The sequence below is a fragment of the Oryzias latipes genome, chromosome 8, assembly GCF_053564925.1.
Source record: "Oryzias latipes strain Hd-rR chromosome 8, Olatipes_Hd-rR_3.1".
NCBI classification, from domain to species: Eukaryota; Metazoa; Chordata; class Actinopteri; order Beloniformes; family Adrianichthyidae; genus Oryzias; species Oryzias latipes.
Genome location: NC_136244.1, coordinates 1,718,224 through 1,737,791, shown reverse-complemented (window position 1 = coordinate 1,737,791; position 19,568 = coordinate 1,718,224). Strand labels below are relative to the sequence as shown.

The following is a 19,568-nucleotide window of genomic DNA, read 5'->3' as shown; positions in this document are numbered from 1 at the left end:
GTCCAGATGGTTTCCAGGTGTGAACGCTCACCTGAGCTCTGGTCTCTGCGGTCACAGGGGAACCTCTGGTTTGTTGCAGGTGAACTCGGGTGCGGTTCACTTCAGTGTGAATGCAGACGGACCAAAGAGACCAGGCGGTGCAGTAAACTCTGTGAGTCTGGAGGAGAATGAAGCAGCCACTGAGGGGATCTGAAGAAGCAGGAATCACGAAGACCTTTGGAAATGCATGCTGGGTAAACGTGGTGTCGTGAGGAGCTTCTTTAAGCATGACAGTCAGAGGACGAACGGGACTCGCTGCTCTTCTTCTTGCGGCTTTGTTTCCATCCTGGTTAGAGTTCATTTCAGACAACGGCGCCCCCAGATGGAACCACATGACTTTGGTTCACTTGGGTTTTCTCCCAAGACAACATCTACCAGCTTTCTGCTCATTTTAACAGAGTCTCTGGAACCGTTTCATCTGGATTTCACACGAGGGAAGTCCCAAGAACTCGGTTCTGTCGGGAAAATAAACTATTCAGAGGAAAACTTGTGATTCGTGATCAATATCGCGACGAGGTCATTTCCATTTCACTGCAGCAGTTCTATTTAAGTCAACAGAACTTAAATTATGCTTCAAATGACCATAGGAGGCGGAGATCTCACATAAAAAGGCCCTGCTTGATTGGTCAACGGTCCACCCAGTTGATGAAATGCGAAAAGGGCTCGATTTGATTCGTTAAATACTTCAAGCTGCCACAAGAGTCTTTTAGCATGAGTGGAAACCGTTATGGCTCCTTTCTGATCCTCCATAGACCAACAGATCCATGAAGGTCATGAAGGTTTTCCTGGTCTGAGCTGGAATCTGGATCAGAACTGGACGGATGGATGGATCTGATGCTGCTGCCATTCTTGCTGCACCGCTAACGTTAGCTTGTTGTTGGAGAGGGGCTTTAAGCTAGTGGGAGAGACTGTAAACAGATGGATGATGGGAAATTAGCACATTTCTTCATCCTGGGTGGAGGAGTCTTCACAGAGGAGCTCTGAATGACAGCAGCTTGATGCTCCATAAGCCAATAAAAAGACAGAGCGGCGCCGCTCGTGCCGTGGAACCGGGTCACCAGAACCGTTCTTAACACCACCGAGGAGAGAATCAGCTCAGAAAAAAGAAACCTGGCTGAATTCTGGAGGAGGTGACTGACAGGTGAGGACCACCTGAAGAACCACCAAACTACATCCAGCTACACCTCCAACATCTGGCGGAGGAGAACAGAGGAGCACACGGTTAATATTTCATGTGGCCAGCAAAAGCAGAAAACCAACAGATTAATATTTTATTGGAGACGGCGAAGAGCAAGCGGATGAAGGCGACCAAACGCCGGCGTGTTAGCATCAGAGCGACCGTCCCCTAAACGCCACCGCCATGCGCTCCGTCTCTGACCCATCAGGTGATGGCGAGAGGAGGACAGGAGGCGCAGCTGACGCCTGAAAAAACCCTCCAACGCAGGAAAATCAGAACGTCAGAGAAACGCAGGAGCCGACCCATCAGAAGCAGGACCTGAACGCCTCAGGATCTGCACACAGTCAGTGTCCGTGGAGTCCCGGTCCAACGGGCGGCAGAACCAGCCCGGTTAGAGCTGCCAACACGGAGCAGCTCCATATGATCTACACAAAACAGAAGACACTCTTCTGGAGTCATAGGGACTGAAAAATTAAAGAATTTAGGCTGAAATACTGTCATCTATCTGTAAAGGAAGGAGCACCGAAAATGTAAATAATATTTATTTCCTGTAAAATATTGTTTTTTATTAATCCATCACTTTTTTTTTCATTATTACATATTTTATACGTTTAATTTTTAATTTCATGTCCGTCAGAGAACATCTGCTATAAATACTTCTGCTTTCTTGTTATATAAAAGTCGACAGATAAACTAAAAATAAATACATTTATGTAGAAAAAAGATTCATTTTTTTAATCAATTAAACCAAACACTATCCTTTATTAAACGCTTCTTTTTGGGTTCTATTTAATCCACACAGGACAAATATTTAACAGGAAAAGTAGAATTTCTTTCAAAAGTTGGAAAGAACTTTATTTTGACAAACAAATATGACTGATAAATATCATCTGATGCTTGTTTTTCTGAGGGGAAAAGCAATTAAAAATATGTTTTTGTAAAAAAAACAAAAAAAATGTAAAATAATGATCAACGCGTGGGCAAAAGTGTTAAAACAGAATACAAAAAACGAACATAAAAATGTAATAAAACGTAAAATATCAAAGCTGTATTTTTCTGAAATCCTGTTTCCATCTAAATGACAAAAACGTAATTTCACTCAAACAAAACGTGTTTCTGTAATATTTTCAGAATGTTTTATTTTGATGATATTTTCCGTTTTCATTAAGTATCCTCGCCAGTTTTCCTCAGAACGGCTGATCTTCATGGGGGGGCTCTTTCGTGAAGGGGGGAGGTCACATGGATGCGGGTTCAGCTCTCCATCGTGACCCCACTGGCGCGCGGGCGCTGAGGCCAGCCTCCATTTTGGAGAAACGAGGGTCTCCATTTTGAAACGGGGGAGGACCGAGGCGGCCTCGCGGCTCAGGCTGAGGCGGGAGCTCCGAGAGGCACGGGCGCTGCGCCGCGAGGCCTCGTGCTCACGCCTCACCGCCGTCGGTGCAGGGAACCATGTCAGAAAAGCCGACATGTTGGGTTTTGACGCCCCGCCCGCAGCTCTGCGGAAACCGGGCCCGGGTTCTGCTCAGAATGACCCCAGCCGCGCTGTTTGGCGTAGTTTTCTGTTTCGTGACGATAAAAACGGTTAAAACGTGAATATCTGAGACAGCTGCCGTCCATAGGTGCTCCTCTGCCGGCGACGATTCGCCCGCCTCGCCGCATCCTGTAGTCGTGCGGCGGGGAGGCAATAGCCGTGGATGGAGCGAGAACAAAAACCTCGCGATCTCTGCGCCATGGCAGATACGAATATTTATGACGTAAATATAATTTCAAACTAACTAAAACAAGCAGTAGCGAGGCGGTCAGATCCGGTCTGAGGCTTAGGCCGCCCTGAGCCACTAAAACCCTACGTGGCAGTTAAAGTGCCTATTTTGGGTCATTTGTGGTAAACCTGTTTCTTTTAATAATCAAAGACGTAGGTGGACATTTTGTTTAGCGGACTAAACCAGAACGAGTAGTGTTTTCAGGCTGAAACTGGTGTAGCTTGACGCCATTAAGGCTCGACCGCCTGCGTCCATGTGAGCAGCCATGTTAGAGCAGACAACGCCCATTTACTACAATGAACAAGGAGTCACGTGAGGCGCAAGCACGCGTGCTGCCACGCGGCTTATTGGCTGATTGAAGGAGGACGTCATCATAGCCACCTGCCCTCTTCTGCAGCTGCGGTCTTGTCGGTTATGCCGCGCGCGTGGCCGCGCCGGAGAGGCTGTTGCAGCCAAAAGTGTAAAGCAGTCACAGAATGTGTAGTTGGGAGATTGCACGTGCACAAGAGAAAAAGGGTGTGCGCGCGCAAACCGAGCGGATTTGAACCGTACAGTTAACCGTCACCGATGACAACGCGAGCTATGCACGCGCAAAGCCGAAGTCCCCGGGCGCGCATTCCTGTTTAGACAGGGATAACATGAAAAGGGAGACCCACGTGTGACACGCGCCGAGATTTCGTTTTAAAAAGAGAAAAGAAACAGTCAGCCGCGCGGGTGAATGAAAGAAACAGATGAAAACAACACCACCCAAAAAAAAAAAATAGTAAAAGACCAGGAACCCCGGGGGGGAGGGGGGTTTTAGGACGCGGGGCGTTCACGCATGAAACGCAGATCGAAGATGATCACAATATAGCAACAAAAAATAAAATAAAAGCACAGAAACTAATTTATGAATGAGTCCCGATTTAAAAAAGATTTTTATTTTACATGTTTTGTTTGAAATAAAAAAGTCAAAAATCAGAATAAAGGGGGGATTTTTTAAATAGAAATTCATCGACGGGTCCATATATAATTATGCAAATCAGATTTATGAACACCGAGAACTTTCGTTCACAGCCGTGGACAGGATTTAAAAATAATTTTACAGCAACATTTTAATAATAGAATGATGTCAGACTATTGGAAGAAAAACTAATCCCACCGCAAAGCAGCTGATCTAAACGGTAAAAATGCGTGGAATATTCACGAAAGTGTCCAAACTTGACTTTTTGTCTTCAAACCGCAGGAAAAACTATTTCACTGCAACACAAACGTAAATCACATCCGTTTAAGTTTAAACGTGGAGTTTTGCCGCAAACAAATCGAAGTCATTTTCTCCCTTTTCGACAGAACTAAAATCCACGGAGCCTCGTGAACTCTGCGTGGATCTTATCCAGTCATCCACGACGGCAGCGCTCTGGAGCTCCGTCTGCCTGCGTATGAGGAGGACGTGCACGGAGGGAAGCTCCTCCTGAGCAGGAGAAAGGAGGGACTTCCTGTCTGGGCCGCGCCACACCGAGCGCGTGTGTTTGAGTGAATGGAGGAGTGACGTCAGCACTCGCTCCCAGAGCAGTCGGTGTGGAAGGGGGTGGGGGCAGCGGCAGCCAATGGAGGCGCAGCGTGCGGAGGGGCCCGTCTCTTCTGCCCACATCTGCAGCCAATCAGCGAGATGCACTGCGGCTGCGCCGTTTGAACAGCAGAGGGCCGCGGGGCTGAAGGAGCGCGCGGCTCCACGGCGGACCGAACCACCGCCGCGGACGGATTCGGGGGATCCGCGGCCGATCTGATTCTCTGCACGTTCACTTTGTGAAACTGAGACAAAAACAGTTTTCTAAATCCATTCACATCCACAGCTTTAACTGGGACTTCAAAAACATTGTTATGTATTTTTATTAACAATTATTTAATATAATAATTATTTAATAAAGGAAAACGGAGCAACATCAGTTAAAATGTCAGCAAAAATATTTAATTATGATTCAGACTTCAGACTGAAATGATTGCATGACGTGTGGAAATTTCCAGACATGTAGACAAAGCTGCCTGCAGTTCTCACATGTTCAGCAGTGGAAGCAGGAGGGAAAGAAAAAAAGATCTATTAGAGTTAAAGACAAAAAACACTTTAAAAAGAAAGAAAAGGTTCTTTCATTTCAACTTCCTGTTTTTCAGATAATTCATCAGCTGTGTGACCATTTTCCATGGAAGTATGTACATTTACATTTTTATCAAGTCTACATTTTAAATTAAGTAATTTTTTTAAAAAAAAAAAACTTTGAAACTACTTATAATTACAGGGAAAACAGGGGAGTGAACCTCTTTAGTTTTGTGAGATTTAAATAATCTTTACTAAACGGTTAAGTCATTTTAATAGTTTAAGACACATCAAGTGTTTTTGACTAATGAAAATTCTAAAAACAAGGAAATAAAAAACTTCTATTGCTAAAATAAACAAGTTTATTTCACTTTCTTCAAAGTTTATACATTTTTTTTAAAAAGTCCAAGATTCAACAGCATAACGTATGGATGGTCATGTTTTATGTAGTATTTTTAACTTACTTACTATACTCTGTGATGGATAATAAACCAAATGGTTGCACCCGTGCAGCGTGTTTACGGTAACGTGTTGGGATTTATTGTGTTTTGTCACATGACCACAGTGTTTTTCCTCATTCCTACGTGTTCGTTGGCAGAAACTTTGTATTTGTTGTCGTCGTTTAAAAACACAAAAGCGTGACCCAAAAGGCCGGTTTGGAGGTGAAGGGTTCAAATCCCAGACTGCCTTCACAGATCCTCCCCCAGCTCCAGGAGCTCTTCTCCTCCTTCAGGTGACACCCCCCCCCCATCATGGGAGCCAGGCTGTGATACGGCACACCCCCTTCAGAGGGGGAGGGAGAACTGACACACTTTCCAGCTGGGGGAGGGGGCCCCTTCTCATGCATGTTTGCTCGTGCACACACGCCTGTGAGCAGACATGTGACCAGCAGGCCCGGCCTCCATTTTGACTCCTCGGCGGAGTCACGGGGGCCGACATGGAGAGCCGCTCAGCTGGAGGAGGAGGAGGAGGAGGAAGGAGCGTCTGGACCTGAAACCCGAACCCGGCTTCAGAGAGCTCCTGCTTACAGGCGTGAGGGGCGGCGCCCTTGTCCGTGTTCCGCAGAGATGACCACATGCTGACCGCAGCACCAGAACGCCGCTTTTCCCAACATTCCAGGTCCGGAAAGCTGCATTCCTGATGCGAGCAACAGGCCTCGTGCACGCACACACACAATCAACACACAGGCGTCCTGCAGGCCGTTTTGATGGACTCGGTGGTTCCAAAAGTGTCGCACCGTCTCAGGTTCTGACCCCAAAACCCGCCGAGTCCCTCTCCCATGATCATGGTGAATTCAAAGTCCCGCTCCGATCATCTTCTGACCCGTTTCCACGGCGTTCCCGCTGCTCTTTTCATTAGGATGACGCCGTTTTGAGCTAAAATCTAAAAGCCGCAGTCGTTTTCCAGGACAGTTTCTGCAAAGCGGCTGGAGCATATTAGAAATTCACCTCTGAGTTGTGGACGAGACTGTTGGTGCGCAGTAAGCCCGGCCGCACTTCCCGTCATCGCTTTGGGTCTCTACTTCTAGCTTCAAGCCCTTCTCCAACCCTCAAGCTAACATTAGCGGTGCAACAAAAATGGTAGCAACATCAGCCCCAAAGATTGTGGTTTGTACGTAAAACAACTAAAAACTTTTTTCTCTTTCTTAATCAAAACCATTTGGAAAGTAGAAATACTCAGAAAAACAATTATGAGTCCGAACTTTTCAATCTGAAGCTCCGTTCTTAAGTGTTTCTCTTTTGCAGATGATGTGCCGCTTTGGATTAAAGTTCAAAACTTTTACATTTATTCAAACCAAAAATGTCCCAATTTTCCAAAAAGCTTCGAGCGAAAACTTTCAAAATAGATAAACGTTTGTCGTTACTTCATTAGTAAAATCATAAAAAGTTTAAACATTTTGGCTCCATCCGTCAACAAACACCAACCAGATTCATCTCCAAACAAACTTGTGTTTGACGTTAAATACTTTTTTGAGCTTCCTGACCCACCGTAGGAGAACCAACCACTGCTGTACGGAGAACCCCGAGGAACATTTTAGCGTTTCCTTCGGAAAATTCCTCTGATGGAAGCCGGCATCACGAGCCTCGACAAAACAAATGTTTCTGTGACCCAAACAAAACCAAAAACAAATAAATTAAGTTTTTAAATTAGGGATGTTTCATTTCTTTATGCCCACACAGATTTTCTACGACAAGCACGTCCAAAGTCCGGCCCGTGGTCAGACTTCTACCAGCCCGCAGGCTCCTGTCATACGCGGCCCCCAGCATTTTCCACAAACTGCATGTTCGATATGTGGATTGTTGTTGGACAAGTTGTGTTTTAAACCGTTGTGCAAGGGGCAACACAGTCGCACAATCCTCCTGTGATGCTTTCTAGTTCAATGTTAAAATGTCAACAGTAAATGAAAAAGAAAAGCCACGACAAGAAGACATTGACATTTTGAGTAAAACATGAAGCGTGGAACCACCAGACGACACGCGCTAACGACCGCAAGCTAGCCGGGAATGAAAGGTACTTAAAACGGACAGAACTTTGGTAAAAACGTCTTTGTTTTCTATTCCATTGCAATAAAATGATTAATAAACAGTTCATTTAATAGCTTAAGACACGCCCCCGCCCTAGAAAGACCCGCCTTCCCTCATGTTTTAGGGACTCACAAAAGTTTTTGGGACCAAAGAGCCCCCCAGGAAGGATTTTTATTTTTCTAGGGGTTTTAATTGTATTTATATTGATAAATAAAAAAATACATTTAAACCGCTACAGCAATTTTTTTTAAACAGAAAAATAAGAGTCATGAAAAAATACAAATATATATTTACAGATATTTAAATATATTTACAGATATTTAAATATATATATATATATATATATATACATATACATACATATAAATAATGTAATTCATCTTTCAATTTCCTGGAAATTCCTGTAAAGTATTTTTTTGGTGTTTGCATTTATATTTAAAATCTTGTTTTAAGCTTTTTGCCTCCTTAAAACAGAAGCTTAAATACAACAAAAAGCATAAAAAATTAAATTAATAAATAAACATACATTTTTGTTGCTTGATTGTCAGATTTGAGGCTTAAAGAATGAAAAATGAATCTCTATAGTTTGGTTCTAGCACACAGCGTGACATCAGAACAACAGAAATAGTTTCATTTAAAAAAAACAAGAGTTTATATTTTCATAAATATTTTAACTTAAAATAATAAACTAATGCAGACATGAATTTTTATTTACAGAACATAAGATAGATTTAAGATAAAGACATTAAAATCAATTTTAGCAAATGAAAGCTGCTACAAGGATTTATTTCATTTTGTCTGCATTACTTTTTGGTCTTCAGGAAAATAAAATATATAACAAAAATACATAAAATACACTATTTAACCATCAATATTTAAGTAGTTTGAACTTCTTTGTTCTACACCTTTATAATCCTCTTTCAGAGGATCTAGAAACAAGGAAAATAGGATTAAAATGAGTCCAACTCTATTAGCTCATTACTTTAAACAATAAAAAAATACTCGATTTAAGGATTTAAAAAACCCTCAAATTTCACTGTAATTTTTGTTTTAACGATGTTATTTTATAATAATCTAATAAAATTATTTTACTACTATTTAGTGATTTTCTAGTTGGAGGTTTTTAGACTTGAATGTATTTTTTTCACCTTAAAGCAGCTGCATACCGTCACACCTTTGACTGACAGGTCTACGTGGGAATTACCCAGCATGCCGCTGGGGGCACGTTCACGGTCAACGGCGCAAAGGTCCTCGAGGAGGAGCACCACGATGACACAGACGGCGTGCAACAAGACCGGATCCACACGTGAAACAGAAACAACAGCGTCCCGACAGCAAATCAGAGCGCAGCGTGAAGCCGCCGCCGGCCAATGAGACGCCAGGGCGTCCTCAAGGTTCCCTCAGCTTCAGTCTGAGCTCTGCTGAAAAAATGTCAAGAATTCAGGTCTGCTGGCCGCTCCACACACACACACACACATGCACACACACGCACAGATGAACAGCAGGCCTTGGAAAACACAACGCTGCAATGACTTCATCTGAAAGCGGCGAGGATCTTCGGCGGTCGAAGGAGAGACGATAGAAACACCAGAGTTCTCCTGAAAGCGTGAAGGAGATTTAAACCTGCACCGTCATCGCGTTTCAAGAGGAAACCCTCTGTTCAGGTTCTACCAGAGGAACCCAGAAGAGCCACACCAGAACCCGTCTGAGCAGAACCACAGCAGATCTGCTCCTCCGGGTCTATTCTCACCGACGAGCCAGAAGGAACCACAAAGTCTGGAAAATGCTGCTCTGCATTCATGTTCCTGTCAGGACACATTGAAATGAGCCCTCTCTGTTTGCTTTAATAAGACGTAAAAAGAAAATGTTAACAGTTTCAAACTATGAAATAGTTTATAACTGTTAACAAATGACTTCCTTTCAAAATAAAAGACACCCAGTGGTCCTCGTCCTAGGAGGTCGTGAGCAGTGATAATAAAAATATATCATTTGTGGCGCATTTTTTACAACACAGTTGAAAAAAAATTTAAGTTAAATTTAATACAATTAAAACCAAACTATTTAAGTGACCTCCAACATATTTTTCAAACCATAAGGTGTTTTTTAAATCCTAAGAATTGGTTCCAAAATAGAAAATCCATTTGTCTAAATTCTGGTACAGGCCTCAAATGATTTTTCTGTTTTAGATACGACTTTGTTAAACTACAGAGGACTGATGTCGCAGAATTACGGCGACCGGTCATAAAAACTGATGGTGTGACGCAGGAATGACCGGAATAAAGTTTACTTTACTTTACAGTTGATCTTTAAAGTTAAAACCTTTTAATTTGTCTTTTACCAGAGTCACCATGGAGCCGTCTGTGGCTCTGAGGCCTCGACTGCAAATATTAACTAGACTGAGTGACTCCGCCCTCCTGGCGTTCCAAACAGGAAGTGGCTCCAAGAAGCCAAAATCCCGCAGACTTCTGGAGAGACATAAACAGCTGTTACTCATTCTGGATCTGGTCCTTTTTTTATTTAAATCTTCTTGATAATCCTCTTTTTTTCTCTGTCAGACCAATCGCTTGGTTGGATGCAGACCACAGGGTCCATTGGCTGGAGCCGGACGTAAGGCGTTTTCTACGGGTGACGTCACGTCCGGCTGCGTCCGTCTCTATATACGGTCCGAGCCCTGAAGCCTCAGGTTCCAGACCTCAGGTGTTTGCCAACTTTGGGGGGGGTTTCTGAATTTCCAATTCCAAAATCTCCACACAAAAAAACAAACAAGTTTGCATCAATACTCACTAGAATTGCGCATATAGACCATAATGCATTGCGTTTGAACAAGATTACGTTAAAATCCAGGACACTGGACCGAACTACATCGTCTATTAGACCAGTGTTTTTTAACCCTTTTTTGAGCCAAGGAACACTTTCTCCTTGACCAAACTGCCGCGGCACACCGGCATCCAAAAATGAACAAAGGAGAAACTCATAGTCTGTACTGAAGGACAGTCCCTCCAATCTCACCTGCATTTTGGTGATAGTTGTGACAGAAAAAGCTGGAAGTCGCAGCTGTTCTTTCTAAAAGATGTAATAAAGTTGAGTTAGTTTTCTGTAATAATTTTCAACTAAATTATTTAACATTTTACGCTGGTAGTTGTTTTTCCAGTTTATTAACATTCAACTTTATGTAACCTCACAAAAAACAAAAAAATCTTTCTAAATTTTTTTTATGATGGTGCTAAGGAAACGAATTTTTGAACAATATGATCACAACATGTTTGATAAATTTGACACAGAAAAACTAACATTATATTTGTTTTCTGTAGCGACACTAAAAGTGAACATGTTGAAGTTTTATCAGTTTTTTTTTGTCTTAATCAAAAATGAATTCTATGAAAACTTTAACAAAAATGTTTTCTTTTTAGATGATGAAATTGTTTCAATATACTATGTGTCTGTTTCACCCTTATCCTGTTTCTTAAATGTTATTATTTCTTCTTCTTAAATTTAACATCTAAAATAATCCAGAGGTTCTTAGAAAAGTGTTATAGTTGTAAAGACGACTTGGACCAAACTCTGGGATGTTTGGCTGTTAAGAAACACAAACCTGGAAGGAGAACTAAACTGTTGACCTCTGACCTCTGATTTCATCAAGAAGATTGAAAAACTGTTGGATGTTTATTCGTTGTGGTTTAAGACGTTTCACAGAGGTTTTCACAGGGAAGACTCAGTATAGCGCAGAAATGCTTTCACTTTAACACAATGCATCATGGGATATGTCGTGATGGCAGACAGACTCTCTTCTCCGATCTTCATTGTTTTGTTCTCTTGTTCCACGGTCTGACACCGGATTCTGTGGAAAGCTACACCGCTAAAGACGAGCTTTAGCTGGTATTTCTGTTAGAACTGAGCGACTTTATGAGCAGAATCAGAACAAGGAAGTGAAGACTTTAACCACTTTTGATTGGTCAGACTGATGACATGTGATTAATCCTCCAAGAATGATTGGTGGAGACAGTTAAAGGGGCGGGGACTTTTCCTAAAACAGAGCTGAAGCTGCAGCTAAATCAGGGTACTGTCATTCTTATTAAAGAGTCTTTAATAGAATCAAATAAACACAAAGACAAAAGTATTTTATGTTCTTTTCTATTCCTAACTACTCAGTGTTTTATCAGAGCCTGTCTGGATGAACACAGAGCTGAAATCCTGGAGATGGAAAATGTTCATTTCCCACCACACACTGGTTGAAAATCTCTGTTTTAGACCTGTGTCCCACGAGAAACGGTCGGGTGTGCTTGATTTATTTTCTCAAATATAAAACATTTATCATCACCAGAAGACCAGCTCTGTGTAGTTTGACGACACCTTTGTGGAGCTCTTCAAGGTAAAACACCTGATCTCTTTGCATCTTCCACGAACAATGGAGTTTTAGGGCCTCATAAAGGTTTTAGTACCAAAGAGCCCCCCCAGGAAGGATTTTTCTAGGGGTTTGAATTTTATTTATATTTATAAACAGATTTGTTTTAAAACAGAAAAATAAGATTTGTGAAAAAACACAAATATTTTTATTGGGTTTACCCACCATGAACTATGGACAATTTTTAAAGATATATATATCTATATATATATATATATATATATATATATACATAAAGCATATAAATATAATATAATGTATTTCATCTTTCAATTTCCTAAAAAATTAATTGTAGTATGTGGTGTTTGTACTTATTTATAAGGGAGTTTAAAATCTTGTTTTATGCTAAATGCTTCCTTGAAATGGCTAAATAAGTTTAAACCCAAAAGCATAAAAAAATTACCATCATTATCATCGATACCATAAGAGCCTTAAAAAAAGTAAGCTAAATTACCATATTTCATGTTTGTACATTTACGAGAAAAAAAACTTTAAAATCTACGAGACTAAAGTCGAACATTCAAATGTTCAAGCTAGGCTCCAATAAACAGTGAACTTTGCGCGTTAAATGTATTTCGACTTTAATCTCCACATTTCCTGTAAGCAAAGGAACAAAGCCAAAAAAAATTCTCTGGACCATAAAGTTTGCAGATTTCTACTTTAGATTGTCATCCATGCCATCAATATCCTATGATCAATACCATCAGAGGAGACTGGCTTTCTATCTAACAGAAAAGCATGTCTGACTGTTTCACCGCATTTTTTAAAACCCAGATACACTATTTTCACCACAAAAGCAAAAGTAAACATTAATAAAGTCTTTTTTTTATGATGGTCCTAAATAAGAATTAAATAAAGACAAATATAAAAAGTCTTTCCACCTGTCTGGATGAACACAGCTGATATCCTGACACTCAATGGTTTTCACCAATTTCCCACGATACACTGCATCAGCCGTTAGCTCCTTAAGGCTCCTCCTCCATTCAATCCCATAATAATACACTTTTCAATGCAGATACTCGTTACTCGTCATTTCTTATCGGTGATTTTCTTATTTGTTATCCTAAAAACACCTGGCCAGGTAACAACTTTGACGTGCAAATGACACCTAAACTTTGGTTTTCCCATTTATCAATTAGTAATCAGTACTTTAAGGGAGTAATCGTTTGCATGTACAGGTATCCCTATGGTTACTCCCAACGGTGGCTCCTCATTATTTTGTTAATTAGCTTTTTCCCTGCGGGCAAATATTTGATTTTTTAAACAGTAAAATTATCTATTTTTACAGATCAAATATTTTTACTCAAAGAATTTAGAGTTTATCATAAAACATATTTTTTCCAGAATTAACCCAAACTCTAACACCATGTCCCAAGTCCTTCACTGCTCGCCAAGAGGTGCATCGAATAGTCCATTCACCGTTTTCTAGAGCTAGAGTCTACAATCCAAGGCTGGATTCCAGTTACTTCCATACTCCACTACTTCTAAACTACTCTCACAGTTTTTGTCAAAGAAAATATCTTTAAATTTTTGTTTATTCTTTTAAAGCAGGGGTGTGAAACTCATTTTCACAGAGGGCCACATCAGTGGTTGTCCTCAAAGGGCCAGATAGAACTTAAACATGTAACTAAATGTGATGAAAAATAAACAAAACTACTCTTTAATGTTACATAACTCATTTATTTATTATAACTTTTTAAAGTGCATAGAAAACATATGTTTAATCCTATGTTTAAATCCTTTTAAACTTGATTCTGTTATGTTAGGTTCTATGGACAGTGTTTAATGCATAGCTGCCCAATCCCATATTTCAAATCCAATTCCCCCTAGACTTGAATAAATGCACACCAATTTCTATTTTTTATTTTAAGAAATTAAACACTTATATGCTCTCGTGGGCCACATAAAATGACATGGAGGGGCACATTTGGCCCCCGGGCCTCGAGTTTGACACGCGTGTTTTAGACCATTAAGATTTCCATCATCAGAACAGCAGATCCAACAATAATTCATTTCATATTTAATCAGTTTCCAAATTTGTGACATTTTGCCCGTTTACAAAAAAAAAAAAAGTCATCATGGCGCCTGAATTGCATTTAAAACCCAGGACACTGGATCATAATTTTATTTAAGGGTTATGGAGGGAATTCGGACTCGATTGTCCCCTGAAGGAATCCCTCTAAAGTTCGGGTTCGGGTTCGCTTGCTTTGCTGGACCGGACCTCAGCGCCGGAAAGGCGGGGAGTTGATCGCCTTGTTGATTTTTTTACAGGGCAGGAAAATAAAGATTTCTGTTTCCATCACCTTGTCAGGAGCAGCGCCACGCTCAACAGCTGTTGCCATGGAGACGGCAGCAGGGCAACTAACCAGCAGCGCTTCTGAGAGAGAAGGACTGAAACTCAAACATGATGATGATGAGGGACAGACAGGAAGTGCAGCCAGGCAGGAGGGGGGTCCTGTTGACCCCCCAACCCAATACCGTGGGCCATGTGTGTGTGTGTGTGTGTGGGGGGGGGGTGTTTCTACATGACTAAAATCACATTTTAACGAGATCTCCATGGCCGTGTGCGCACGCACACACAGGAACTCTTGGGCCCCAACCAACAAGCCTCCACCCTCCTCTCTTTGTCTTCATCCCATTGCTGCCACGCCCCTCCCCCCCCCCCAAGCCTGTGTGTGCGCCTCGCACACCCCCAGATGTGCGCGTGCACGCCGTGTTTGTGTTGAGGGTAAGAGCAGTCGACGGACGGCCGCTTCAGAGGAACAATCGGAGCGGCGCGGTGGAGGAGGGGCGCCCAGGAGGGCTTCTTAAAGAGACAGGCCCCCGTTTCTGCCACCCATCCAACCATGCTCGCTTCCCGTCCTCCTCGTCTTCCTTCCTCTCGGGAACAATGGCTCTTTGTCATCACTTCCTTCCTCCAAATCTCTCCTCCCACGCTGCTCGTCTTCATGACTTCTGCAGTTCTCGGCGCCGCCGGCTTTCTTTGGACTCTGGAAGACCGGTTTGAGCCCAGCTAGCTTAAACCAAGAACCCCAGAGATCCAAGCTCCAGGATCAGGGGGAAACGTTCAACAACAGCCAGAACAGAGAACTCTAAGCATCCCTGCAGCGATATGCTCGCATGTTCGGACGGCTAATCCGGTTTTACTCACATTCCACCAAACCTAAAGTTTGAAAAGCCAAATTCCGCCGCTGAACGCCGGAAATGGAAAGATTTCCGTCTGCAAGGACATTTTCTCCCCACTTCCCAAAACAGAGGTTTTTTCTTAAAAGATGCTGACTGTTTATTCTCACCACTGACTGGATTAAATTCTGTAAAAGTGGGCGGAGTCAGAGCAGACCCCTCTGGCCTGCAGCAGGCGCGTTCACCCGCAGGAAACCTTAACGGCCCATCCGAACGCCAGAATTTACACCATGTTCACATTCACCAGGACCCAAACCGGTTAAGCTGTTCCGATCAGCACCTGGGCCGGGCTTTGACCCACTCCTGGTTCTGTCTGCCAGAACCACACTCCCAGGAGGAGGACGCTTCCACCCAAAACCAACACCCACCACCCAATGAAACAGAAAAAACGGTTAAGGAACAAAAAAATGGAATATTTTGCTAAAAAACAAAACTATTAAACTTTTATTCCTTAGTATAATATCCAACTTTAATTTAGGTTTAATTTGGTTTTTGTTAAAACAGCTGTTTGCATTAAAAGCCGCAACAGGAGGGGAAGAGTTAAACTCCAACTCCAGAATTATTTTGGACAATTTTAGTAAAACAGAAAAGAGATTCCTTCAGAATTTACTAAGGAAACGTCAAACGTCTGTAGGACGCATCAACTCTTTATGTCTTCTATAAAACGTCACTTCCATGGGACTGTCAGGACCGCCGACGTGCCGCAGGCGGAACATCCATCCCAACCAGAAAACGGTTGAAGCCTAAGAGGCAGACGCGAGTCGCCCACGCCGTCCGCCGGTCGCCCACGCCGTCCGCAAACAGCGGATCAGAGAGGAATCAGCTTTTTCAGTCGCTGTCCGAAGATCCTGAGTCTTAGTCCAACAGGAGTTCTCCATTGTGCTCAGCTCTTCTGCTTCAGTCCTGGAGTAATCTGAGCACGCCGCCGCGCTCCGTGGAAATGCTGGGTCGGTGTGGGGAGGGTGGCGGCTCGCCAAGGGAGGGAAGAGAGCAGGAGAAACGGAGGCTGTGTTCCAGAAAAGGACACACACCACCACAGAGGGGGGCGGGGCCTGCTGGGAGCAAGAGAGAGAGGACCAATCGGCTGCTTCGAGGCAGCGCCCAGCAACCAGTCACAGGCGCCGCTGCCACAGGATTGGTCACACCCCCTGGGTGTCCACGCCCCTCCCCCCACCCCGCTCAGCCACTGAGGAGATCCAGGCAGAGCCGGACCTGCCAGCAGAACCAAACATCGGACCCACGGCGGTTTACAGGGATAAGAGGCGATCCGGCACCAACACATCAGAACCACGAACACGGGTCCGTCTATATTAAAGACACTTTGACAATGACCCAGACTTAGTGTGTAAGAACTCCAAAGCCATGAAAAACAGAAAAATAAAAGCAGTTTCTATTCCTCACAGAACGCTGAAGAACAGGACAGCAGAACCGCTGGATCGACTGACCCGGTTCTAAATCTGGCTCAGATGTAAACCAGCCTGAACCAATGAAACACCAAAAAAAACTTTCAGCTTTTATTATTTTTATAATTTCTCAACAGATTTATCTAATAATTTCAAACCTTTGCATCACAAAGTGGAAATAATTATGAGGAATTCTGAAAATAAATATATAATCTGTCAAAGGCTCCATTTGTAATCTTTAGTTTAGTTTTATTTTTCCACGGTGTGTTTTTAAATTCCTCTGATGTTTTCACCGCCACAGGTGGGAACATCAATGTCCTCCTCGCCGTTCTGATCTATTGACCTACGCTGTGGGGGCGTGGTGGACCACGACCACGCGTGGCGCCCTTCCATCTCCGTTAAAACCGTCACCTCCTGAACCCAAACAGCCGAGCTCTTCACGCGTTTCCTCACGTCTGGACCTGCTGGAGCTTCCCCGTATTTATCTTTTGTGTTAAACGTGCTATAGAACATGTCAGTGGACGAAAAGCATCACACGTATGTGCTTCATTGAAAAAAATAATAATACCTCAAAGGTTATTTAAGAATGAAACGTTCCTAAGCGCCACTATGGATCCTATATGCTTCTCCTCTGAGGCTCCGCCCCCTTTCCACACACAGACCCCTTCCCTCATTCTACATCCACATTCCTGCATGCAGTTTTCCACACAATAAGCCAACTACCCCCACCCCCAACGGCAGGCAGAAAGCATGGCCAGGGGTCAAAGGTCGGGGTTGGCCCCGCCCACTTGAAGCTGATAGTGTGGAGTCCTGATGGCAGAAAGAGCAGATTCAACCTTTATTCTGCAGAAAGAGAAAACGACCCCTCCCCCATCGGCGAGGCTGGCTCCTCTGAAACGCCCCCACCAGTAACACACACACACACACAACGTGCACACACACTCGGCTCCATTTTCAGGAACTGCTCAACAGAAACAGCAGTTCTGGATCCCTGACCCGAGCCTGGAGCTCTGGTCCAAACACGGACCGAATCCTCCATTTACACACAGAACCAGAACCGCTAATGACACCGACAACGGCTCAGGAAATTCACTCACTCAATGTAGGAATGTGTGCACAAAAAGACAACAACTACAAACACTGCAGGATCAGCTGAGGGACAGGACCGTTCACAGCGGGTCGACCAGCGTCTCAGGTGGATCCCTGCAGCAAAAACCTCAAATCCACAGGAAAAAAATCCACACAACCTGAAAGCCACGCAGCTGTATTACACCCGGAAAAATCCAAACACAATTCAGTTTTTTAAATTTATTTAAATTTACCTTCTAAATAAAAGGGTGTGTCACCGTGGGCCCCACAATGCATTGCAGCAGTAGCCAACGCCACCATGGAAAGGAAACGTTTTCCTCGCGTGAGACAACGGGGACGCAGTTCAGTTCTGCCTGAACAAAAACCCCAAATATTCCGGAGTAATGTCTCCTGCGGGGCTGCCCACGCGGCTACCACGACCTCGCGAGTCAAAGCGCGGGGGCCATCTTCACAGACAAAGCCCCGCCGCTCGGAGGGGTCGAGCTTCGCCATTTTGCTTCTCCAGACTGACGTTGACTGACATTTTCATACGTTAAGCTCCACGTGCGTTTTTGACCCCACGCACGCGGGGAACTTTAAAACGTATTAATGGTGCGGGGCAGGTGTGGGCCTCCCGCGTGACCCGGCGCCATCACAACAAGTCACAGCAGATGTAACACGTGACCCACTGCCACGTCGGTCCCCCCATGCTTCACGCGAGCATTCACGTTTAGCACCGCTTTCTGTGCTCACGGGCGCGCGCACACATAATATTCAAACCAACCTTTATTCACCAAAAAATGTACAAGCACATAAAAGCCTCAACGGGCTCGCGGAAAGACCGCGCGCGCGGCGGTGAAGCACAAATGGCGGTGCAGCGCGCGGTGCTCATCTCGAATCTGTGCCAAAGGTTACGAGCAGAAGGAACGGCCTCCACGAGAATGCTGAGGTTCTGGAACGGGCTCGGTCCGGTCCACGGCTACTGTGGCCCAAGAGAAAGCAGGAACCCACAGTTTCTATTTCACGCCAGAGCGTGGGTCTCAACACCGTGGAACCGGAGAAATTCCACGGTACCTTAAGCACTATTTTCAAAGAAAGATACAAATTTAAAATAAAATGTAAAATTAAAAGTTTGGGGTCCACACTTGCCCTCACGCGGGCAGCGTGGAAAAGACGTGTTTACGTAATCACTGCTAATTCAAAACAGGCAGTGGTCACGCTGGTGACCTCACCGTCACTGTGACACCGGAACCCCCCCTTCAGCAGGCGGGTCAGGGGCCTCATAACACATGACAGGGGGGTGGGGGGTCTGCCCTACCTTTGCTTCTTGGGGACGGAGTGCTCCACCTCGATACGTTTCCCTTGAAGTTCCACTTTACCTGGAACAGACAGAACCAGAGGCGGCCGTTAGAACCGGGCTGCAGCGTGCTAGAACCGGGCTGCAGCGTGCTAGCCCCCCTCTGCCGTGAAGGCCTGCGTGGAGGTGGGGGGGAGGGGGCACTTTCTCATCACGTCTGTAGAAACCGATCGGCAGGAAAGCTGGGGGCTCGTGGGTGTGCAGCGCGTTCTGAAAGGGCTCCCACGCAGGAAAAACGGGTTAGATTTGAAGGGCTCGTGCGTGGAATCCGGGTGTTTCTGCACGCTTCACACCAGCAGAGAATGCGGCTCAGGGACGCATGCGTGTGTGGGTCTGCGTGGGGCCTGTTGGTTGCAAACACGCAAGTAAGTTCAGTTCTGCGGGTCATCTGGCAGCTCAGGGAGGGGGAGGGGGGGGGTCACCACGCCGCTCCGTGGGTGCAGCCCTGGTGTCGTGGGTCCCCGTGTGATTGCAGCGGCGGTGCACGCACGGCTCTGCAGACCCTCCCGCCGCAAAAAAGTTGAAGGATTATGTTCAGTTGGTTCACGCACAACCCGCGAGGACAGGGGGCCCGCGGCTCCCA

The 19,568-nt window shown here is 44.3% G+C and overlaps 1 protein-coding gene across 2 annotated transcripts in view; it reads right to left on the bottom strand.

Annotated features, from left to right (window-relative positions):
• Window positions 1–19,568, bottom strand: part of igf2bp1 (insulin-like growth factor 2 mRNA binding protein 1) — a 40,606-nt gene that overhangs the window by 20,393 nt on the left and 645 nt on the right. For both annotated transcript variants that reach the window (XM_023957843.2, XM_023957844.2), the window contains exon 2: window positions 18,947–19,007. In XM_023957843.2, the coding sequence (XP_023813611.1) occupies window positions 18,947–19,007 (61 nt within the window). The remainder of the gene's footprint in view (window positions 1–18,946; window positions 19,008–19,568) is intronic.